The sequence below is a fragment of the Protopterus annectens genome, chromosome 1.part2 (genome assembly GCF_019279795.1).
Source record: "Protopterus annectens isolate FY-2018-M chromosome 1.part2, PAN1.0, whole genome shotgun sequence".
NCBI lineage: Eukaryota > Metazoa > Chordata > Ceratodontiformes > Protopteridae > Protopterus > Protopterus annectens.
Genome location: NC_056727.1, coordinates 817,736,921 through 817,762,784, shown reverse-complemented (window position 1 = coordinate 817,762,784; position 25,864 = coordinate 817,736,921). Strand labels below are relative to the sequence as shown.

At 39.8% G+C, this 25,864-nt stretch overlaps 1 protein-coding gene across 2 annotated transcripts in view; it reads right to left on the bottom strand.

The window, feature by feature from the left end:
* FEZ2 (fasciculation and elongation protein zeta 2) overlaps nucleotides 1-25,864 on the bottom strand; it is a 1,097,840-nt gene that overhangs the window by 127,173 nt on the left and 944,803 nt on the right. For both annotated transcript variants that reach the window (XM_044059029.1, XM_044059038.1), the window contains 2 exons: nucleotides 10,731-10,806; nucleotides 4,640-4,705 (listed from right to left, as the gene is read on the bottom strand). In XM_044059029.1, coding sequence (XP_043914964.1) covers nucleotides 4,640-4,705; nucleotides 10,731-10,806 — 142 coding nt within the window. The remainder of the gene's footprint in view (nucleotides 1-4,639; nucleotides 4,706-10,730; nucleotides 10,807-25,864) is intronic.

The following is a 25,864-nucleotide window of genomic DNA, read 5'->3' as shown; positions in this document are numbered from 1 at the left end:
GACAACCAGTTGAAGGAATCAATTCTTCTTCAGGGATTGACATTTTAGAGCTATTTTTTTTTTAGAATGGATTTTTCAAAGTGTCTTGTTTGTTTCACGAATAGCAGTACAGTGCCATGTTCTTTGCTGGATGCCAAAGAGGAAGCATCAAAGATGAAATCTAATCTATTCTGTCTGGCAACCCACAGAAAACGTCCTACTTCTGACCGAAGCAAGTCTATCTGAACTACATTGGGGCCGCTCCTCTGTACTTTAGATGGTTTCCTGACAATAGAAGGAAGGATTTTTAACATAACTCTCACGGTGGATCAATACCATTCCATTAATAGTAAGGAATAACTGCTACGGCTAGCATTTGTGAATGACACCCCATCAACTCATTTACATGGCTTACAAACACTCCACTGATGTTACTATTACCCTTTACCCAGCAGAATACAGCTGGGTCAACCTGTGAGATTTTCATTACTGACTTAACAATGCAGTCTTCCACTATGTTATACCAGTACAGAGATATATCTGAATTTCCACAGTCATCCCACATATGATTCCTCAGGAAAGGGGCAGGAATAAAAGTAAAAAGAAAGTCCCATACCTTAAAAAACCCAGACTAATATCCATGGAGTGAACTTTCCACTGCATTTGACAAATTATGGTAAAAAGAAGATGAATAAATCATGATACACATGATGAAGAATGTTCTGGAGTTTAAGGGTACACACCCACTTAGAGGGGATGATGTTTTAGCAAACATTATCAACTTTTTAAAAAAACAATACTAGCCTTCCAGTTTCATACCTCACCTAGTTTTAATGATTCAAATTATGTTTCCTCCGTCAGGAGGACATCGTGTCCTATATGAGAGTCAAAGCTGTGTTTGATCAGTTTATGGTTCAGTATGAATATCTTCCATATGTCACATGTGAACAGATCCCTCTGTGCCTACAAGGTCTGCTAAAAGTAAAAAATTCAGAACTATACCAATTATCGTGTCGGCCTGTAGTTTTACCAGCATGTCCTGCAATTTCAGTTATATGGTATTCCCCTTTTTCTTGGTTCACAAATCTTACGGTTTGACCTTCTGAGTCCAAGGTTATTCCCTTGTTCTGGTACCCAAGCCTGTTTCACTCCACCTGTATTAAATACAGTCTTACTTACTTTATAATTCACCATCTCATCTTCATTTCAGTTTAATGGGGATGTTGTTATAATTTCCATTAAGTTTCACATGTCTTTGTTGTCATTAAGTGACATACTGGTCTTCTTAATTTTACATAGGCTGGAATGATGCACTCTTACACAAATACTGGTATATGCCTACCACAACTTCAGCCTGGTCAATGGCAACCCCAGATCCCTTCCACTCGGCATAGTCAGCCCTTTTGTAGTACAGCTCTTCTCCCATTAAAAGATCATTCATTGGTAGTACAAAGTTGTTTCTACAGTGCTCGTGGACTTCTCTTGGAACACTCAGGCTCAACAAATACTCTCCCTGACCAGTGTAATGCTGAAATGTGTTCTCCCATTCTAAAGTTCCTTGTGGTCCTTTCTAATGTACACAAGTTATCAATCAAATCAGAAGGGAGGTTTGGGTTCTGACTAAGCACATGCTGATATGGATTATAGCAACAGACATTCTGCACAGTATTTTTTACCACTGGACTGCAATCTAATGCTGTTTCCCAGTCACATCTATTCTTAGCCTTTACTTTCAACATTATTTCTGTTAGTGTCTGCATCTTTCTATTAGCCCACTGCTCCAAGGACTATAACATCATGGTAATTGTTTAAATCCTGAACATCTCTGTCATATATCCAACTGTACCATTAGTGAGTCTTCCACTAGTGCTACTGAATAACGTCTGAGGTGGATCATGCTTGCGTATTCAGCAACGAACACATTTCTTTACAAATTTATAGTGGTCTCTGTGTGTTTATAAAGCTTCCAGCACCAAAACGTGTAAACCGATCAATAATATAAAGGTACCATGTGCCAGGTTCAAGTTCATATAAATCCATAACTGTCTCACTGTATTCAGTAGTCCTAGACATAATGGCAATAGGCCTAGGCACAGGTCTGTCGTACTTCTGGCAGAACTCAACACTGTCAAACAATCTGTTTCAAGACTGAAAAACATTTAGGATCCTTGGTTCCTGAACTACAAGGCAGTTTTGACAGCCTATCCACAAAAGCATGTCCAAATTAAAGATGCATTTTTTTAAAAAACTTCTGCCAGACCTTCCTGGTCGTGTTCTCTGACATTGTGAGAAACTCATTCATACAATGCCTTTTCTTATGGCCTTTATCCATAATGTTGACACAACATCCAGAAATAGTGAGATCAAGTTACTTGTTGTTTAAACATCACTGCTGCATCATTTTTCAAGTCCAAGACTGTCTCTACCCTTTTTAAAGGCATTTCAATCATACAGAGGGGTGGTTGGAACTACTTCTGCTTTAATATCACATTTAAGTTGTTCTATTTTGTAGATATTTTCAGTTTCCTAGAAAAAGATACTACTTTTTATCTACAAACTTGAAAATCCTGCTACTAAATATATCAGTTTTCAACATTTTTCCACCTCATTCTAACACATTTTACTGATAAAGCTGTCTGGCCATCTTATCCATAAATAGTGTATATAATGGAGTATCAAACATATTTAATTCAAAAGATTCAACTACAAAAAATCTGTGCATCTGAAACTGGCTCATTGGCAAATAAAGTTATGTTGTATTCTTACACACACATATCTATATCTAATCTAGCTATACACACACACACACACTATATATATATATATATATATATATATATATATATATATATATATATATATATATATATATATATATATTTTACCATAAAGCACATTCAGACTTCCTGTCCTTATCTAGTGGATTGGTACCCAGTAATGGTAATCTCACAGAGTTCTTTTGTCTTCCTGTTATTTCATTAATGCTCTATGAAATGTGCAGTGTCCTGTGCAGTGTCCTGAGTTATTTTTTATGTCCTCAACTGTGCCTAATGCCTTTTCTCCAAAAAAGTGCTTTATGGCTGACTTCTCTGAGGCAAAAGTATAGTGCATGCTGTTAATGCTAATTGTTCATCTTTTATATTTAAGCCTGCAGCATCTAATCTATATCTTTGCTCAAAATCAGTTAATGTGTCACAAAAATGCTTTCTCAGATAATCTAATCAAAATCAGAGAATGCCTCATAAACCTAATATTTTCCCTCTCTCAAGAACACTGCAAGTCCAGTTATTAACATTGACATAATCTATGTTCAAATCCTCTGCTGAAATTTCCATAGCAATGTCCCTTGACTTCCCAGTAAGGAACAGAGCAATTGCAATAGTATGCTTTTTTTTTTCATAAAGTCATTTTTTCCAGCTTCCACTGGACTTATTTTCATAAGCTATAGGTAAGATTCTACAGATGGAAAACCACCCTCTGCTAATAAGAAAAAAGCAGAACAATCTAGCAGAGTTTGGGAGACAAGTAAAGATCAATATTATGAACATGCAAGCTGCATAAACACCAGTGAGATGCACGCATGCGCGCAAGTGAACACACACACACAACATTCCCATTGTAACAAAAGGATTTGGTCACTGCCAAAAAACAAACCAAAAATTGTTCCAAGCTCTCAGACAGCAAGTAAAAAACATGCATTAAAAGTCTTACTGTAGCATCTTTTCTGTAGGAAAGTCCCAAACAAAGACTTAATGACAGATATAAAAGTTCAGCCAGTGGTCAAGTAACCAGCAGATGACATTAAAACATGTTGATCATAACTGGATAAGTGCATTCACTGACTGGTGTTTGTCACAGGAATTTCATTTGCTACTACTACCACTGTGCTAGTATATTTAACTTCTATGCATTTGTGAGATCCTGGAGTTGATAAGTTGATATATACAGATAAAGTAATCAAGGCAGATGTGGGGGTGCAGGGGCTTACCCCCCGAAAAAAAAACACTTTCTTTTGTTTTGATGAAGCTATATCAGTTATGTTCATATGGTTGTAGCTTTTCCTGGACATTACTCAACCTTTCACAGCAGAACCAACCAGCTAAATAAAGACCCTATACCTACATACTGGACTTAATGGGGATCTCCATTACCATTTGTTTCCATCATGATTTTACAGAATTCTATTTTCCTTGTTGCTGTTTCTAACTGCTACCCTACGCACTAAGTTACATGCATCTCTTTTGCATTGTGTCTGACAAGTGTATCTTTAAATGATCCACTGGGCCAGTTCATTCACTTGCTTACTAATGTCACAGGCGAAGATGATTCAAAACAAACTGCAAAGCGGAAGAAGTTGCTTTTTGTACTTTCCACCTGTGGACGGGTTGCTGAAACATGTACTCACACGAAAGCACTCACACTGTTCCTGGTCCCACTTGCTATTGTTTGTACCTCAAATGACTGCAGTGAGCTCTAACTAGTCTAGACTGTCACACACAGATCTGAAGCCCTGGTTCCGACACAGTGTAGCTCCGAATTTGCAGCAAAAAACATGATTGTATAAAAGTAATACATGTTACTGAGTGACACCAAGGGTGTCTTTTAATTTAATCCTAAAGGTTCCAATTTGTTTTAAATAATGAATGGAATACACACATACCTTTAAGAATGTAATCTGTTAGCAAGCTTGGCACTTTTTCACTGTCTTCTTTCATAGCATGCAGGACTGAAAAAAATTGGAAGAAGCTTTTTTAAACAAAAACTATTTAGCTTTTCCATATACAATACACTTTCTATTCTTAATTTCTATAACACTATATTCACAGTACACACACTGACAAGCAACTAAAGTTGTATACAGAAATGGAAGCACAAAATAATGCACAATAAGTTTAATGTCCAGAGCTAAGCTGTTTCTGAAATTTAAAAACAGGAGGGCCATTATATACACAGAAATACAACTAAAGGCTTCAAATATCGAGCAACTCACAACAGCTAACAATTTTTGAACAAATAATCTAAAAAGTAGTTTTGAATCATGACCAGAAAGTTTAGCAAACAGGTTTTAAAACAATACTGCTAATCTCAAAACAGCATTAAATATTTAGTCTTCAGATTCTTATATTGATGGAGCTATAAAAATCCCAATTTATATAAGGGGAACATGTTTTCCCCAATACCTTCATCTAATAAAGTGTCACTACTTCCAGAAATGCACATGGACAGATAATTACAACTTCTGAAGGTATCAGAGGAGTTCTACACTGGCAAGTACAATGTTACAGCAGTCTGCAAAATATTTGTTAGAAAGAAACAACTATCAAAGTATTATGAAGCAACTGATAGAACTTGGTAGCTTACAGATAATAATACGGTGCTCTGTAGCAATCAATGCATTGCATATGAAAATGTGCAGAAGGATATGCCCTATTACCAGTGAAAGGCCAAGTACATAAAACTTGGAAGTTTATCTTGTAAGGTTAAGCTTACAAGCTGTATATGATCTTCATTTTGTAGTCATGAGTCTGATTCCCTCAAGCTATGTAAATCTGAGCAAATCATTTAATTAGACGGTTTTCAATCACCCTGGTAGTGTCCAGTGGAATTATTCAGTTAAATACACAAAATTCAGAAGTAAGATTTAGCTAATAATCTTTTTAGACTTGGGGTTATCACTAAAAATTGTGTCACTATTACAGCCAGAAGAGTCTCCAGATTTTTTTTCCTGTTATACAGCAAAAGCTGCCACCATAGAAAAGCTCACACTAGAGGTGATAGCAAGAGGTTGTACCTTGTGAAAGGAGGAACGACAAATGAGTCAGATTCCAAGATTGTGGAACGTTAACTGGTAGGAGTTTACACTGATGTAAGTTAGCAGCAGATCAGGGACTCAAACCGGATTATTATATGCACAACCTAGTCTGTAGTGAAATCTTTGTGTGTTCCAGTCAGGCCCTTGTTGAACATATGACAGATGTCTGCTTTGCATTAACTGCTCCTTTGAGGACAGAGGCCAACCCACTTCACAGCTAAGCAGCACTATGTATCCCTACTTAAAAAACAGACACTAATAAGCGTAAATCAAATCCCCTCAGGCAGTAAAAGTTAGACAACTGTAAAACTGTGCAGTTTTGAGAAAACTGTGTCAGTTCTATGATTACAAATAGACTACAAAATTCCACTATGTTTCTCTCTCCTTCTCCTGGTGGTGGTGGTTGTGGGGCATGAAGCCTAATCCTAAAGTCTTGAAAATTCTGCAGAATGATCCAGCATCAACAATGCTTAACACTGGCCTCCTGACTGCTTTCATGCAAACACTGCTTGAAAACAACATGAAAACAGACAGACTGAAAGTTTGTTAGCACAGATGCTGGAGAAGTATTATGTTATTAGGAAGTCCCCTACTTAGTTTTAACAATAGCAAAAGAATTAGAAGACAGCAACCTTTTAGCATTCGTTAATTTTTCCTTTCCTGCAGAGTTTAAGATCTAAACTGTTGCAGGTATCACAGTTACAATCCAAGTGTTCTACCCCCAAATGTACCACAAATAAGGAATACGTATCTTCAGGGGGAATTTTATGTCCACATTTTGAATATTACCCCAAACCTGATTCTTTATCCTTAGCAATTGGCAGAAAATGAATTCAGATATCAAAAGCTGAAAATTTCAGGACAACTTACACCCAACATCACAATGGAATAATTAGTAGTGTCCAAGAAGTAGATTGAGATATGACCACAACTGACAATGAAACCTAAACTCGACTGGTGAGAGGGCAAACAGTTAAGTTCTTTGCAGCTCATAAAGAAGACAGAGAACCCCTACAAATTATGCACAGATGAACACTAAAAACTACACATTTAATAAGACTGAGGAAATATTTATTAAGAGAAAAAGCCAAATAAAAATTATCTTGCTTTAAAAATTTCCAGTAGTGTTCAAAAGCCATACTTAAATAAGACTGCAAATGGCACTGAAGCCACACAGAACAGCATGTACACTTTCAAGTAATTAACACATACATGAAGACACAGACATGAGTAAACACACAGTTCCCAAGAACTGAGAAATGCCTATGTGAACAAAACCATCATTAACACTCAGCCACTTTCTATACAGCAACTCACCCAGAAATGTTTGGTTCTAGACAGAGAACAGTTTGCAAGAACTCTCTCTATAATGCAAACTTTTAAATCCAAAAATTAATAGAAATTTGCTGAAATAAAAAGGCTTCTGTTTATAAGACATACACAGAAGAGTTTAAAGGAAAAAAATGACTGGGAAAGAAAGGTAAAAAAATAAAATAAAATACAGAGTTACTAATGTTAAAATCAAGGCCTAAGAGGTCAGAAGTGTCCAGGAGAGTAAAAAGCAGAAAAAAACAGAATTTCAGCAATATGCTTGAAAAAGAACATTAGAACACCTTCGCAGTAGCCTAGCAGAGCTGGTAGATGTGGCTGCACCTATGCATGGCAAAAGATATCTGGAGAGGGGTCCTTCTGTGTTTAGAATTGTGGGAAAGGGGAGGGGTTAGGTGGCTTGGGAAAGTTTTAGATCCTAAGCTGTCCAAATCCTACTGGTCTTGAGTTCCAGAGGTAGAAGATGATGGCTCGGTCCTTTTAATTTTAACAGTTACAGTCGCCCTAAATGCATTAAGTTTCAATTCAGGCTTTTCTTATTTCTAAATTTTGCAAGTTAGATAGTTCTGGCAACCTTTTTTTGTTGCCCTCATGGCAAAGTTTACATAAGAAAATGCATGACCATTCAAACTTCCTTGCGTAATCATGAAGAATCTATATACTTATTTAAAGGTTTCTCCTTCATTTCCAGTATTTTAAGTAAAGCAAAATATAGAATTAAATTAATAATATCACAACAGTGTCAAACTATTCAAAATAATTTCAAGATTAATGTTACCCTTGTCAAAAGACTCCATATATCAAAAAGTAAATAAGTGAATTACTGTCACAGATTTACACAATGCAGAAATCCCACTTTGTCTCAGCATACCTGTAAGTCTCAGAATTATTTAAGGTTAACATAGAGTTATTGGCTTACTGTGTTTACACCAATTATGAAACATGAGGCATTTTAAAATGAAATTTCTGGTACAACAAATCTTTAATTCATTAACTACTGTCTAGCCTATCATAACATATTTACCTTTGATGTTAGTTCAAAATGTGGAAGCTTAACATCCAGCTTCAGTTTACTCCACAAAAAACAACTTGATCTCTGTACCTTTTACTTAGATGAAAACACTGTTGACAATCCAAAATATGCATTCAAACTAGTTTATGAAATATTAAATAAGGATAATAAAGTGCTTTATTACTTGTTTACAGCTGCACCATAATGCTACCTAACAAAACTCTGTTGCTGTCAGAAAAAAAAAAGAAAAAGAACAACCTGGTTAAGTTATTCAGAAAAGAAATGCCCATCTTTTATGTATTCTAAAAACTGGCTCTACCACCTTTCCTGATGGAATATAATTTATGAATGATGCATGAAAGTGCATACACTTAATACTGCTAGATCTAGAAAATTCAATTCTTGTTTGTGTTTGCTAAAATTCTTTGGTGGATATACCTCTCTAAAGAGTTACTGCATAAAGGAAAAAGTGTTTTTCTCGCATTGCATTTAAAAAACCTCGTCAATATTATTTTTGGTCGTCCTATTCTCTAAATTCTCTGGAAAAAAAAACAATGACTTATGTTGCAATATATACATGGGCTATCCATATCTATCTTCTAATTCTATTCTTTAAATAGAGGTAAGCGACTCTTCTCAGACCTTCCCGAAGACTGGAACTAAGCAAATTCTGAAAATGCCACACCCTAAGTACCATATGATTCTCTGATAATGCCCAAGAGAATTATGCATTTGAAGATTTGGTTGGCAAGTTCACTGCTTAGTTCTTTAAAGAAACTGCACCTCTCTGTATTTCATTCCTTAACTTTCACAACATTGTCTGTCATAAGCAGTCATGAATGAATATTGAATAAACCAATTATTTGCACATAACTAAAAATACTGTTTTGCATCGCTATTGTAAATGATTTCTATTTTTTCTTTATCTGTGTAACTCCTTTTATCACTTAGTTGGGAACTTGGATCATTGTTGACAAGTAAAATGTGTGTGTAATATACACAGCAGTTTTAATATTAGCCTCCATACTTCTTGACCTCTAAAATAATAAATTTGTTTATCAAGATATTTTCCTGATCTGACACAACATTCTTTTTTGCAAACGGAACACCTTGATGCTCAGACTGACTTAGTCACTGCCTGGCATCCCAAACTGAAGTGTTTCCACTCCTTATACTAAAGTTTGTCCCATGAAGCTAGGGTACGATCAATGCCACTAGTGGAGTGACACTGTGGTATACTGATACGTCACCATTCTCTGCTAAGGGGTTTCAGAAGGAATCCCACAGGACACATGCTTTGCTAGTGGCTCTTGATATCCACATTTCATCCAGAAGAGGAAACAAAATCAAAATTCCCCTCATAATAGATCAACTGCCACCAACTCTACTGCGTCCAGAATGGTGATCTTGCCTTCCACTATGAGAAGCTCTATATAGGGCAATAACTGGGACAGCACATTGACAGCAGTGGGAGAGGTGCTGTGTCACCCAGTTGTGCAGAGATCAAACAAATGAATGAATAGGAGGAACAAAGGATAACAAAATCTCAACATCTCCAGGCTATCACACCACTAATAAAATTAATCTTCGATAGGAAGCAAGTATCACACGCACTGTTACACTAACATCTTTGGTAATATTACAATGCACTGGCTGTGGGGGACCAGAGAACCAATGAATTAGGTAGTGTTGCACACAGCAAATGGATGAAGTCATGGGTAACAAACTGCTGCCAGCCCTGGAGAATGGAGTCACGGTTACTTCAAATGATGAAGAATTAGTTTGCTTACAACATGGTCAATGTAATCAAGGCCTTTACACATAATAACCAAAATCAAGATATGCAGATTAAAGAACAAGAAAAACAAATGAAAGAACTGTTTGTGAATCAAGTCATAAAGGCTCCCCAACTCTTTGAACCCATGAATGTGTTGCACTCAAGTGATAATAGTTAAAAAAAAAAAAAAAAAAAATAGTGGACTTGACATAAGTAGGGTATAATAAAAGTAATGATAGCTCAAGGTCAAAGACAGGTTAAAAGTGGAAAAATCACTAAGGAAATCTCTCTAAACTGTATTTTTTTCTTATGCTTGCTAAAAAATTCCCAAATAATGAAAAGCCTGTTTATTTATTTTTTATGAAGATAATTAACTGCTAAAGCAAATTTAGTTCAGGAAAGAAAACCTTAACAATTTCCACTTACTCCATCCTCCAAGAACTGTCTTCTGCAGAACAGTGCACATTACAGTACTATCATCGTTCATATTACAATACTATCTCATAGCTCTAAATTTACTATTTTGCCACACATTTCTACTCTATCCCACATACAATGTTTGATTCCCTTGTAAAACAGTGAGCATTGCACTCCATCAATAATACCAGATAACAAGAGTTTTATACTTTTTTATTCTTCAAAAAATCCATGTTAGTTAAGTGAATTGGAGTAATGCTTACAGTTGTCCATGCTAATTACTTTTTTGCTTTGTCCCTAATTCTTGAACAAAGATGAGAGCTATGCTCCACTGGCATTATACTTACTAGGTTCTGTGACCTACTAGAAAACTACCAAAGTAGTAAACTTTCAGTGGTACTCACTTTTTGTCAATATTTGAAGATCTTCGACTGATGGTGGTCCACCTTTTTTTTCATAAGGAATAACTGTTGTCAAATACTGTCAAGGCAAGGGAAATGTGTCACTCCTTATTCAGTTATAATATTACTTCATGCTCTATTAATGTTTGATGCCTTACAACATGAAAAACATCCACAGGAAAACAATGCAATGGAAGCTCTGATCTGCCATGCTACATGCATACATGCATGTAGTAAATCATAACATATGCATGCACGATCTTCTATGACAATGCAAAAATATGCTGACACCTGCTATACAGTACTGCACTGACATGATAACCATAATTTTAATCAAAAAGGTCCAAAGTACCAATGGAGGTAGAAAAGTTTACAAATTAATTCTGCAGTTCACCAAACGCAATGTCACAAGATGACTTACTTAAATTCCCATAAGGATGTAAAATGTTACAAAGAAGCACCACACGCACATCAGAACATACTTGATGGACAAATTATCCAGGACTAGATTTTAAAAGTTCAAATGTAGCACACACTATATTTTACAAGTTAAGTTCTGTTTCACTGTAGTGATCAAAGCGTACTTGTTCCTTCTTAACCTAAAGCAGAGACAGGCCAATACTACAAAATGCAAATGTGTTGGCACAATAGCTTCTGCCACGTGGGTGGTATACATTTGAAGAAAAAGCCTAGGTTATTTACATGCAGGAGGCTCAACCACAAGCAAGACAAATACCCACCCCTCCCCATAAACACAGGAAAATGAAGGGTATTTAACTCTGCTGCATGCTTGCCCCTTTACAGATGATATGCTAGTATAGCTTAGGTCTGGTTACAACAGTAGGTAGGCTCCGAGAACAGGACGTATTTAAGGAGATGGGTCTCATAAGCAATGTCACTGCATCCTCAGCTGGGAAACAAACAAAAAAAACTCTTCCTCAGAAGCATAATAATTCTAGTTCATATATAAATGGTCAGTTATGACACTAGTAGAGGCCATGAAACCTAGAATATTGAGCTACTCCACGGCAGATACCAAAATCAGAAACTGCTCCTTGTAACATTTCACTCTGCCCGGGGGGGGGGTAAGCCATCATAAAAGATATATCTAGCAGACATCCCAGAAGCACTATCCCTTGATACAGGATGACAAAGGATTTCTCTATGTTCACCTGAAAACCTAGGCTGGGATTTTTTCCCCAAGCCAGGGATTCTTACAGCTTGTGAAATAATCTGAAAAAATAAGGCAGCTGTCTAAATATGAAAAAATGCGAAAGCTGTGCAACCTGCAAGAGACTATTATAGACGCTAGGGACTTTGTAAACACTCTTAGAGCTGTTGTCAATCCAAAGGGCAAAGCAACAAACTAAAAATGTGTTGCAAAGGTTTAGAAAGAAAGGTCTAGGACAGGTCCCCAGGTTTCTTCGTTCTTTGGCACCAGAGAAATTCTTTAATAAAATCCTCTCTCTCTTAGTTCTGGGAGAACAGGTTCTATAGCTCCCTAAGTCAAAATCTGATGTAGACTGGTTAAATGAAGAGGAATCCCTTGAAAAAGAATAGGTTTATCCCACTGACAGTTGTAGCCTTTCTGAATGATTATTAGAACCCAAGTGTCTGAAATGATCTGATGCCACAGTGGAAAAGTGAAGACCTTGACCTGGGAAAGCTTTTCAGGATTATCAGTGTGTGGGAGGGAGAGCAAATTAAGGGACACAGTCTATTTTCTTAGACTGCCCTTGGTTTTGGGAGGACCCTACTTTCTTCTTTGAACCATCCTGTCATTGCTTTTTGAAATTTTGTTTTCCTTTGTCTTGCTGGGAACACTTATTCTGTTTCCTGAAAAAGGAACCTGAATCAGAAGAAAAGTTTCTATTATATAATAGAAAAAAAGGATTGAAAGTAAATTTTGTTAACCTCCTGAACTAATTTTTCACCTTTCATCCAGCCTTTTAAGGACCTCAGCAAAGGAAGGACCAAATAACACCTGTTTATCCAGAAAAGCATTCAGAATCTCAGCACTGACGTCTTCTGGTGATTTCTGAGGTAGTAGATAAATCTTCTTAACACTGACCCAGTAGGAGCAGCTCTAGAGACAGCATCATTAGTGCCATAAGTAGTTTACAGAATGTTTAGTTATCTAAAACAGAGGATACTAATAAATTCAGAGATGCCTTAGTCTCTGATGAAGGGAGGTCAGCAATTAACATTCTCTTATTATAAAGGGAAAGCAGCAAAGACTTAGATATGTAAGCCAGACAATTCACTATTATGAAGGCTAAAGTGGAAGAAGTATAAATTTTCCCCCCAAAGCTAATAAGGCTTTCCCCAGCTTGTCAGACGGAATAAGGCCAGTTGCCATAAGGAGTTTGGCAAGAGCTGATTTTGACAGAGAAATTACTGCAGGATCTGCCCTGGGGTTGAAAAAAGTAATTTGTGGCACTGGAATAAGTATATATAATCAGACTTTCTGGAAACAGGTGGCTGGCTGCCAGGCAAACTGCTGGCTGCAAAAAAAAAAAAAAAAAAAACATTTTTTAAGGCTGGCCACACAGAAGAAAAGATGCAGGCCAAGGTAAATTCATGTGCAATAAATCATAATATCTTTGCTGGAATTCTGGTATTACTCTCGTTCCCAGAGAAAAGTCCTACTTTCTGGCAATAATGTCATAAAAATACAACTCTTCAGGAAGGGGATCTGAACAATAACTTTCCTCAGAGTCAAATTCCCCAAACTGAGGAGTGGGAAAATTCAGTCCTAGTCTAAATCCTGTCCCTCAGACTGGGGTTCAGAATCTGAACAGCGAGGAAAATCTTTTCCTTTTTTAAATAAGGGGAAGAATCAGCTTGTAAAAAGTGAAAGGCTTTAAATAAATCTGCTTTAGAAGATACAGAATCTTATGTTTCCTGTTTCCTGGAGCCCCCCTCCAAGAAAAAAACAGTGACTTAAAGGGCAGTCTCTTCACTAGGACTGAAGAATCTCAGAGTGGCTTAGCATAGGAGAATAACCTGGTTCCTTCACTGATACCTGCAAGGGTGTCTCTCTTACCTGACAAGGGCATCTGAACAGCCACAAAGGACATGGTCATTAGTGGCTTGCTGAGTTGCAGCATCAGAAGAGGCAAGAGAAAATGATGGCAAGTCACAACAACTGACATCTGTCCTTAGCACATCATCCCCATAGGCTATTAATACTGCAACTGCATCAAGGAAGAATATCAACAGATGGCCACAGCAAATTAAATCATCATCAGCTGAAGCAAAGGAGAGGCAGTAGTCAAGACTGAAGTCCCCCCAAGATAACTATTCCCTTGTCTGGCTCAAGTCCATGTCCTTGCTGCAAAAGGTGCCTGACAAGCAGTTAGCAGAGCTATGAAGAGTCTGTCTTACCCAATGACAGAAAAAATAAGCTCTGAGGTAAACCTTTTAGTGACAACCACTAAACACACTAGCCCAGTCCCCAAGAATATTTTTTAATAGAAAAGTAACACTTCTCCTCACAAATATGAAAAAATAATAAAGGAATCCCCACAGGGACTCATGACCATCTGCTGAAAAAGGTGTCTGACAAGTGGGTGTAGGAGCTTAGGATAGTCTGTGAAACAACCTGGCAGGAAAAAATGTTTTGAGCTAAATATTTATTTTTAATGATAACCCCCAAAACCATACGTCCTAGCCTCTAACAACAAGTTTTGATCACAAATTATAACCTTTTCTAACATGAATTTGAAAAACATTTCCCACAGGGAGCCATGGCCAGAAACGTCAGATGTGAAGAAAAAAATTTAATGACAACCATTAAAACTACCAGTTCTAGACTTAAGTAAATATTTTTGACAGAAAAGCACAACTTCTCTGACTGCCCATCACTGGAAACCTGCAGGTAACAGCACACTGACAAGTTTTGAAGTTTTCTCACCCTGGTCACTGATTTTACACTGCTCTCCATGAACTGTATAGTGACTAGGATGCACGGAAGGTGCCCTAAAGCTTTGGGACATGGCCGGGCTGGTCTGACACTTGGCAGAATGTCCTATACAGCTTAGGATACTGCAACATTATTCAAATAATAAACATCTTCCTAACTGAAGTTCAACATACAAGGAGAATGGGTCTACAATGTGATTATAAAAAGAGCAATCACATGCAACACAAACATTTACAATGCATAAATGGGCACTGCAAGTTACCATGACAAAAGATACACACACGCGTGTGTGTGCACGAGTAGCTATGGTATAATAACTATAAATCCATATATTGTTTACAAACTTGTGTGCAAGCTTCATATGGATGTAAAGTGACAACTGACTTCAGACTACAACACAAAACTCCCTACATGAATTGTGTAAGTAAATGTTTTAATTATGTGATCTGACATCTTAAGTGGTGTTACTCAAATATTTGCAAATAAGTAATACAAACTGTCTAAGTGATGCAGTCCAGTGCTGGAAATATACAAACCAGCTGCAACTCAACTTTCAGCAGGGAGAAACAGAGGATTATGATCAGGCAGATGATCATAACAAATTTATTAATGTTTTCAAGAAATGGATTTAAGAAGCAAATTTCTTGAATCCATTTGAAGAAAACATAAATAGCTATGACTGGAGACCCAGTCATAATTCTTTGCAATACATAGGAAGTTTTAGTTACCCCACTATAGTAGCATTACCATTACAATAAGTGTGGAACAGCAAACTAACTGCTTTAAAAGTTGTAACACAGCTAGCACTTCCACACAAATGACAGCCAGAAGAAAACTGCATGTCTAATTAACCAATAGCTTTAAAAGCTGTTAACTACTTTCTGCTGACACAGCACCACAAGATGTGTTAGCATATAAAGCTGTCAGTTGTTTTCTAATGCAATTCTGTGCTGGTTGCCTTGTGTGTGGCAGCAGGAGCCTTGCTAATAAAAAGAAGTTATGTCTTACCATAATGTTCCAACTGTGTTGTTAAATCTTCGTTCATTCATTACGATGGGTTAACGGTTCCATCCTTGGAAAAGAGCCGGCCTTATACAAAGCTCGCGTCAGCCAAAAACTCTTGAGCCAAGCTCCTACCCACAATGCTCTGCTCCATGTTACCTCAGATCGAGTTTGCAAGTTGATAGACAAAAGTAGAGGCTACCTCTGGTCATAACAGACCTACAAGAATGGAAGAAGAACCATATGAAATCCACCAGGAACCTCTGGAGCGGGACGGAGGGTGGGGAGTAATGAATGAACAAAGAACAACAACACAGATGGAACATTATGGTAAGACATAACTTCTTTATCTGATGTTGTTAATCTTCGTTCATTCCTTATGATGGGACAGAGTCCCCAGCTACCTATATCCCTGGGCGGCCCTCATGGAAGGACATTCCTGAGCACCATGGAACCAAAAGAAGCTCCTCCTCTGGAGGCCAAATCCAATTTGTAATGAAGAATAAAGGTATGGGGATTGGCCCAAGTCACAGCTGAGCAAATGTCATTGAGGGAAGCCCTAGCATGGAAAACTGCTGAAGTTGCCATTGACCTTGTAGAATGGACTTTCACTTTGTGAGGCAAGGTGATGTTGTTCTTGTTGTAGATGAAGATAATGCAATTTCTCAACCATGACGCTAATGTAACTTTAGAAACAGGTTGACCTAGCCTTGGTCCAGAAAAAGCCAGAAATAATTGGTCTGATTTACGGGTAGATTTTGCTCTGTCCAAATAAAAACGGATTTGCCTGTGAACATCTAGGGAGTACAGGCAATACTCTCCCTTGTTAGAATGATTAGGAAAAAATACTGGGAGGTCAATAGACTGGTTGACAGACCGCTCTGACACCACTTTTGGTAAGGAGGAGGAATTAGTTCTTAGTGAGACTTGATCCTTATGGAAAATAAGGTAGGGAAGTTTGATGCATAAGGATTGAAGTTCTGACAGACATCTGGCTGATGCGATAGCAACCAGAAACAAGGTTTTCCAAGAGAGGTACTTTAAGTCACATGAAGATGCAGGTTCAAAGGGGGGTGCTGTTAGGGCTTGCAGAACCAAAGCCAGGTCCCAAGGTTGTACTGGTTCTCTAAATGGAGGTTTTAGGTGAAAAACGCCCTTCAAAAAAGTCTTACAAAGTCTGTGTGACATGAGTGAAGAGTCCTGGAAGCCAATGTGGAAATTAGAAATGGCAGCTAAATGAAGACGAACAGTAGAGGCTGATACCCCAAATTGAAAAAGATCTGATAAATAATCTAACAACACCAAAACTGGGGCTGAAAAGAGGTCCAATTGTTTGTTTGATGCCCATTAGGTAAATCTTTTTCATTTGCTGAGATAGGTTAGCCTGGTGGATGATTTATGAGAGGCAATAAGAATATTGCGCACTGGGGAGGAGAGGTTATCCTGCCTGGCAATCACTGGAAGTGGAGAAACCAAGCTGTCAGTTTCAGGTTTGTTAGATTGGGGTGGGTCAGACCCTGCGGATGGGAGATCAACCTCGGAGTTGGACTGAAAATCCATGATCGATCTAGCAGGTGAGGCCAAACGAAGGGGAACCAAACTTGTCGAGGCCAATATGGTGCAATGAGGATTACTTTGCTCTTCAACTGCCGTGCTTTCTTCAAAAATTGGGGAATGAGGGGTAGAGGAGGGTAAGCATAAAGCAGACCTGAGGGCCAAGCATGGACTAGAGCGTCTCTCTGTGACTGTCCCCGAGGGGGGATCAGGGCAAAGTAGTTGCTGCACTTATAGTTGATTGTGGAAGCAATTAGATTGCAGCAAGGCTGGCCCCAGCAGTTGAAAATTTTTTCCGCTATCACAGGATTGAGGGACCACTCGTGAGGTTGTAGAATGCACCTGCTCAATTTGTCTGCTATCACATTGGAGCTCCCAGGAATGTGCATTGCAATTAGAAAGCGGTTGGAAGCTATCACCCATTGCCATATTCTCAAGGCCCCATGACATAACGGGTAAGATCTGGTGCCCTTTGCTTGCTGATGTAGCAGGCTACTGACATGTTGTCTGACTGGATTGCAATAGTCCCTGACAGAAGGATCGAGTGAAATTCTTGCAACGCTAGTAGCATCGCCTCAGTTCCAGGACACTGATATGAAAATGAGCCCCTGTCTCCGACCAGGTGCCTTGGAACGAGTTTCCCTGACATAGCCCCTCCCACCCCATCAGGGAGGCATCCGTGGTGACCATGGCTTTTGGCTGATGGGGGCTGAAGGGGCGAGACCATTGTTGGGGATTTTGAGACATCCACAAGAGCAAGTCTTGCTTGCATCTCTGAGTTACACTTGTCTGAAAAGACAAAGGATGTTGTAGAGGGTACCACTGAGTGAGAAGTAGCCACTGAAGAAGTCTCATGTGGATCCTGGTCAGAGAAACAATGGTGATCGAGGCTGCCATTGACCCGAAGAGTTGGAGTACAGACCGAGCAGAAGATTTGTGGTGACAGATTAGCGGCTGAACCTGTTGTTTTATTCTTTGAAGTCTGTGATCTGGAAGAGATGCTGTGCAATTTCTCATGTCCAACAGAACTCCGATGAATTCTAAAGATTGTGCCGGGGTTGTGTTGGACTTCTCCCAGTTTATAGTGATTCCCAAGCACTGAGCTGTGAGAAGAGTGTAATCCAGGGCTTCCTCCAGTAGACGCTTGGTAGGGGTGGTAACTAACCAGTCATCTAGGTATGGAAACACCTGGAATCCTTGAAGTCTCAGGTGAGCGATAACCACTGCCATGCATTTGGTGAACACTCTGGGGGCTGTAGAGAGAGACCAAAGGGCAGTGCTTGAAACTGGTAGTGACTGGCTCCTATGTGAAAGCGGAGGTATCTTCTTGAGCATTTGTCCAATTTTATATGGTAATACGCATCTTGAAGATCTGCAGAGCACATCCAATCATCTTCTTCGAAAAGAGGAAGGAGAGACTAAACTGTGACCATCTGGAATTTCTCTGTTTTTACAAATGTGTGTAGTGTGCTGAGATCCAGACTCGGTCTCCAGTCCCCTGTCTTTTTTGGCACTAAAAAGAATCTTGAGTAAAAAATGGACCCTATCTGGTCTGGGGGGACCATTTGGATGACTTTTTTTGTAGCAGCTTTCGGATTTAGTGTGCTGCTGCTTCCCCTTGACTGGGTGGGATGTCAGGTAAATTTCTGGGTGAAGTGGGACAGAGATGGAAGTGAATGTGGTAACCTCTGGATATTATCCATTGAATCTAGGAGTCAGTGCTTATAGTTCACCAGGCAGTAGGGTACAAGGGAAAAGTGACCCCCGACCACTTCCAGAGGTGAGCAGTTGGGCAATGCTTCAGGAGCGCTGGTAGAGTTGCCCAGAGAAAGAATCTCTAGAACCCTGGTTTCGCGGACCTCTCCTGGGGAGAACTCGGCACGTGCATCACGGAAAGAGCCCTGTGATTTTCTGTGCCACATCTTCTCACTCCCCTGATTTCTGAAGTAGAATCATTGAGGGGTGGAGTGTTGAACACCAACGGCAGATAGGGTCTTACCATCTTTTTCGCACCTTGCCAGCGTATCCTTAATCTTTGGGCCAAACAATGAAGATGCCTCGATGGGGGCATTCATAAAGGAAGCCGTAAAGGAGTCCGCAAAGTCTCAAAGGCGTATCCAGGCATGACATCTCATGACTATGCCTGTGCCTGCCGCTCTAGCTGTTCCTTCCGTTGCATGTGAAATGAGGCACATGGAAGAATTGGATATAGATTCCAGGTTTGCTATCGGATAGGCTACCTTGTCGCGCACCTTATCAGAAACCACTCCTGCCAAGGTTTCAGAGAGGTGGTTGATAAGGTCCCTCTGGAGCCTTGTAAAGTGTGCCAAGTAGTTCAAGGACCTTGCAGCAAAGGTCAATGAAGCAAACACACGCTTCCCAAGTATGTCTATCACCCGTGACTCCTTGTTGGGTGAATGGACAGTCTGGCTCTCTTCTGCCAATTATTTTTTGGTTGCAGCCACCACCACCATGGCATCTACTGGAAGACCTTTGAACCAATGAGGATGTTCAGCAGGTGGAGATAAAATTTTGTCAAGCCTCCGAGGTATAGCTTCCAAAGTGTCAAGAGCCTTCCATGCACACTGGACGATGAGCTGGACATGCTCATCAGCCAGTGGGGTAATCCAGGAGGTATAGGGCTGGGCATGAAAGGCCTGCAGGAATACGGATTCCTCTAAGGAAGGGTTGGAGGACTTCCAGTCGCCCCTCTGTCTTAGTATCTCAAGGATGTCACCAAAGGACACCTCATCACAAGGTGACCTTGGGGACCCTTCCCCATCATCAAAGTCCATATCTTCGGTTAGAGACTCCTCAGTGGAGTCCATGTGCTTCCTCTTGCATGAAGCCTTGCAAGGGACTTCCTCAGTGGGAGCTCTGGGGAGGATTGCAAGGAGGGGCTCTCCTGCTGAGGAAAAATCTGAGGCCCTTGAGCCTGGGGTCCAGTAGTTGTGGGTTGCAACAGTTGTGGCACAGAGGGGGGGCAAGGACTCGGGCAGGGATGTTTTGCCAGCAGAGGCAAGTGCCCTCTTCATGGCCTGGAAGGCCGGACTGCCTTAAGAGGGATGAGAGCTCGGAACTGAGCACGACAATCTCGGGACCAGGGTCACACCCCGCTCCGACGAGCCGACCCCCAACCAGGAGTCTCAAGAGGGCTGTGGAATGTGAGAGGAGGAGGATTCCTGGAGGGTGCCATAGAAAATACTGGCATTGAACCAAGAACGCCTGCCCGATGGCACAGCCGCTAGCCTGAGAAGGGTCCAGTGCACTGAGGGCCACATGGAGACTCCGGCTCCAAAGTGAGGTCCACTGTTGGTGACAAAGGAAGGGAAGCTGCTGTCGGAGGAAGGGGCTTTGATGCTTCCCTGGAAGTCGAAGGAGGAGTGTAAGATGGAGTCTGTGGAGAAATACTGTCACCCGCAAGAGGGAGCACAGCTTTAGATAGATTAGAGAGTCCCCTGGCCACAAGCAACTGATCGACAAGCCGTAACACATCCTGTTCTGAGAGGCTCCTGGTCGATCTCATACAGAGACCTGATGGAGATTCTGGCCTTTCTATAAAGGGGCTGTACTGAATTTCCCAAAAAAGGATCTATGGAGGGAGAGTACTTAGTTCTGGTGAGTTCGTGTAGAGCCTGGAGCAGAGGGTGTCTGCACCGAGGAGAATGGTGCCGAGGGTATATGCTCTGACAAAGGTGGCACCATAGGCGTTGAGGGTATCTGCACCGTTTAGGGCATGTGGCAAATGTCTGCACCAATGAATATGGTGCCATGGAAGAAGGTGTCTGCACTGGTAATGATTATGACGAAAGTGACTGCACCGAGCAGGTTGGTGCCGAAGGCGTCTGCACTGTAGAGGGCAGTATCCCGGAAGTTGACTGCATCAGCAAGGACGGAGCCGAAGGAGTCAGCACCAATGATGCTGAAGGAGACTGTACCTGTAGAGACAGTGCCAAAAGAGTCTGTACAAACATCAGCGGTGCCAAAAAAGGCTGTGACGATACTGTCTGAGCCGTGAGTGTCTGCACCGGGAACTCCGGTGCCGGTGAAGAAGACATTACTGGATTGAGAATGAATTAGGGTGGTGTCGAGGCTGGGGCCGAAAGGACCACAGATGGCAGCACCAGGCCCGAAGTTTTCACCTTTTTGTGAGTCAACTCATTGTGATTTCCAGAGGGAGATGAAGGAGCGACCTTGAGGAGGAGGAAGAAGAAGAAGAACGCCTCTTATGGTATTTAGAAGGAGGGGGGTCAGCCTCGCAGAAAGGAGATTTAAGGAGGCCTTTTAGTATAAGTTTATTTTTCCTTTCATTCAGAGTCCTAGTTGAGAAATTTCTACAAATCCCACATGGGGGGTCCACTGACAGGTGGGAAACATTCAAGCAATAAACACACAAATTATGACCATCAGAAAGCGGTAACTTACGGCCGCATTCTGTACATTGATTGAAACCAACACTACTTTTCTTATCTGCCATTGTAATATCAAGGGAAAAGCTACGATACTAGTAAAACATTATGAAAGTACTCAGAAAGGTGAGAAAGGGAAAGAATTAACAACGATGGTAATGGAGAATTAAATCAAAGGTAAGAAAAAGGACAGAATATACTATAGGGAGACAGTCTCAAAGTTGCGATAGGGTAAGAAGATAGAGATAGTAAAGAACTGAAAACTTTCTATACACTAACAGAAAAACTTCAAAAAATTGCACACTTAGCTGAGAGAGAAGGCTTGACACGGCTGTACAGCAACGCAGCAAATGAGATCTGAGGTAACAGGGAGCAGAGCATTGTGGGTAGGATCTTGGTTTGAGAGTTTTTGGCTAATGCCAGCTTGGTATAAGGCCGGCTCAGCTCTGAGGATGGAACCGATAACCCATCGTAAGGAATGAACGAAGATTAACAACATCAGATCAAAGTTTACAAACAAGACCTTTGTTATAATAAACTTGTCATCCATTCATAAATATGAACCTTTCCACAACAGGGTTAAGTTTTCTCCACTTTCACAGCATAAATGGTACTTTTCATGTACTAAAAATGTATTAGTATGTTTACAGAGAATACCATATTAAACAAACACTGACAGACACGAGATACCCTGACCTATTAACAGACAACAGGTTAGATAGCTGTATATTTTAAACCTAAAGAAACTTAGCAGTACTAAACAAGGCTAATGTAACACAAACCAAGTGGCTGCCACAAGGGCAACAGACATGATAATCAATAAACAGTGCTAAAATGTTTACAGGACCAGGACCAAGGAGGAATACAATGCAGGTGACATCCTTTATACGTGAGAAAAATACCAGGGTCACCACTTAATCTTCCATTTATGCTGACAGTCCAGTGAGCAACTTTGAACTCTTTAATAAATTTTTAATTCTTTAAAAGTTAGTCAGTGTCTCTGAGACCATACAGGGACACAAACAAGGTTTCAGTAATAATGAAAATATCAACGACTTCAGCCTTGATATCTTCTGTGAATGGATGGGTCCTAAACCAAACATGCCACCTTACATTAACATGATGGCCTATTATGTGCACTTGAGACCAATTTCAAGAGCTTACACTTTGCAAATGAATCATGTAATTACTGGCAGAATATATTCTACCACTTTCAAAACAGAACTCTTGATACTGAACCAAATGATTGGGCAACTGGTGGCCCTGTCAGGGTTGAGATGATATATCCTGTCTTACAAATATGTACACCACCCTTCAGGTAGGTCTTCAGTGAGTGTAGTAATCATTGCAGTCTCTTTCTTATAATAAGTAGTAGGTAGCCTATCTCTCAGATTTCCACAGAGATCTTGATAACAGAAGGTGCTCCATACATCACATTGACCTTTTTGGCAAGTGACGGCACATGCACAGCCTTACTATAGCATCTGTCAAATCTTGGAAAGTACCCAGTAAAAGAAAAATAGGTCAGTGTTAACTTGCAATGTCACTTGCCCCCAAACACTTTTTCTTTGGCCATATGGGGGTGTGTTAAACACAGATGTGAGGAACTGGTTATCCAGCATCAGCATGCATACTTGAGAACGACAAATTTTTGACACATATTTGTGTACAAACACATAAACACAAAATAAACAGAAAATGTTTTACTCTTTCAATAAAGGCAGAAGGGAAGATGTTTTTAAAACCACTCAGGGTGACTGACAGGGATGCTGAAAGGTTTCATCTCTGTGGAATTCTGTCAGTCCTACATGCGTGTGAGTCTTTGGTTTTCATTTCTTCCCAAATCACCTGTAAATACTCTCTTATGCAAATCAGCACTACACTAGCACTAATCCAGAGTTTGTTTGGGGACTTGTGTTGGTTTTTACAATGGAGAAGGCAAAGAACAGCATTTTGAAGCCATTTAAAAATCAGAGCAGGTTATATAAAACACCACATCGTACTATTTTATGGTTTTCCCCTTTTCAGCAATAATATATTCAGGCTTAGAAACCAGTGATGACTTGGGTTTCTTCACGTAAACAATGGCATAGCTTCTTTAATACCCTTTTTGTATGCTATGTTATTTTGGTAGTGGGCAGTCTCCAAGAGTGTTACTGCTACAGTAAGGCAATGAAGAAAGTCTTTTCCTTCATTATATTTTTCCTTAAATCCTTCTTTAATTTAAACCATCCTTTTTAAGTTTATCACTGCTTTTTGACTTTAGACTTTGCTTTTTAGCCTCTCTAACTATAACTTTTCTTGTAAAAGACAAACGTTCAGGGATTTCAGCCTCCTAGTTTAAGTTCCTTTGTTGAATCTAACACAATCATCATTATCAACAAAGATCAAAGACAAAATAAAAAAATAAATGAAAAAGAGATATATATCCAAAAATCCCATGTTACAAGTAAAGTACTGACTGAAGCATGGCCATTCTGAATCTATCAAACCATATGTTCAGGCTGATGACAACCCAGCTTTGGAGTGGTTTAAACTCACAGTTTTTAAAAACTAAAGATATTCCGTAGGGAGTATTCACTCAGCAGACCTCATAAGGAAAAGGAGTCAATCTCAAGTCTGTAAACTTGTTTGACCAAATGGCCATCCAGTTGTGGGCAAGGAGAGGGGTGCTTATCAACTCTATGGTGTATAACATGAACTGGTCACAATTAATGTCCACACAAACCTGGTATGCCTATAATGTCAGTCATTTCCATTTAAGAACCTACAGGACTTTTTTATAAGGCAACCATTCTGAGTTTTTACACTCTAAATTGTGAGTTTCAGAACTGAAAGACTGAATGTGTGAAACTGGACTTACATACACCAAACATAGATCTCAACTGTACAGATTTTCACAGAATGCCCAGATTTTGGCCTCTTATTTTTGGTCCGTTTTTCGACAGACGAGTACCTGTAAGAGTGAAAGGGAAGGTCTACAAGAGGGTAGTGAGACCAGCTATGTTATATGGTTTGGAGACAGTGGCATTGACAAAAAGGCAGGAGTTTGAGCTGGATGTGGCAGAATTAAAGATGTTAAGATTTGCACTGGGTGTGACGAGGGTGGACAGGATTAGGAATAAGTATATTAGAGGGTCAGCCCAGGTTGGAAGGTTTGGAGACAAAGCCAGAGAGGCACGATTACGTTGGTTTGGGCATGTGCTGAGGAGGGATGCTGAGTATATTGGGAAAAAGATGCTAAGGATGAAGCTACCAGGTAACAGGAAAAGAGGAAGGCCTAAGATAAGGTTTATGGATGTGGTGAGAGAGGACATGCAGGTGGTTGGTGTGACAGAGCAAGATGCAGAGGACAGAAAGAAATGGAAACAGTTGATCTGCTGTGGCGACCCCTAACAGGAACAGCCGAAAGATGATGATGATGATGATGATGATTTTTGGTCCGTTTTTCATAAAATTGTGGTTTTTCTGGCAAATTTGTGGTAAATCATTAAAGACTGAAGTTAGAAAATAATGACAGAAATTTTAGTTTCAGACTATATCTTTCAGAAAATTCACGCTAATGCAAAACCTGTTATTCTATCAACTTTCTAAGTTTGTAGGAGCATTATTTAAATATTGTCCTTACTTTTGGGCCTTTGTCCAACTTTTATTTATGGCTTTGTCCAGATTTCTTGCTCTAAGAGGTTGAGAGGTATGACACCAAGTCCAAGATCACTTTGTGGACAGTGTGGTTGTGCAACAGATTCAGCACATCGACACCTGGCCAAGGCCTTAGAGAATATTCCCCATGCGGGCATTACTGACAGGATTATACATCTGAATATACATCCTTATACTGATGAGGTGGATAGTTAACCGGTTGTCTGACAGAACCAATGTGGTTAAGAGTTGCAGGTGCCACTTCTGAAAGCAAAAAAATTACCAGTAGTGTACCACTGGGTTCAGTATTGGGATCTCTCCTATCTGGCATTTGTTTTGTAAGACCTTCAGGCCAGTAATTCTGGCCCATGGTTAATAAAATTTGGACAGGACTGCAAACTGGGTGATGTTATTCAGTCTTCAGCTGACTCACAATTGCTCCAACATGGGTTAGACCATGTTAACAACTGGTGCAATGGTCTCAAATTAAATGTAAAAAATGTGGTACAGTTAATTTTGGTAAACAAAACAGTTTCACTTACTATACAGGTGATACACCCCCTCAAATCAGATACTACTGTAAGAGATTTAGGAACTCTTGTTGA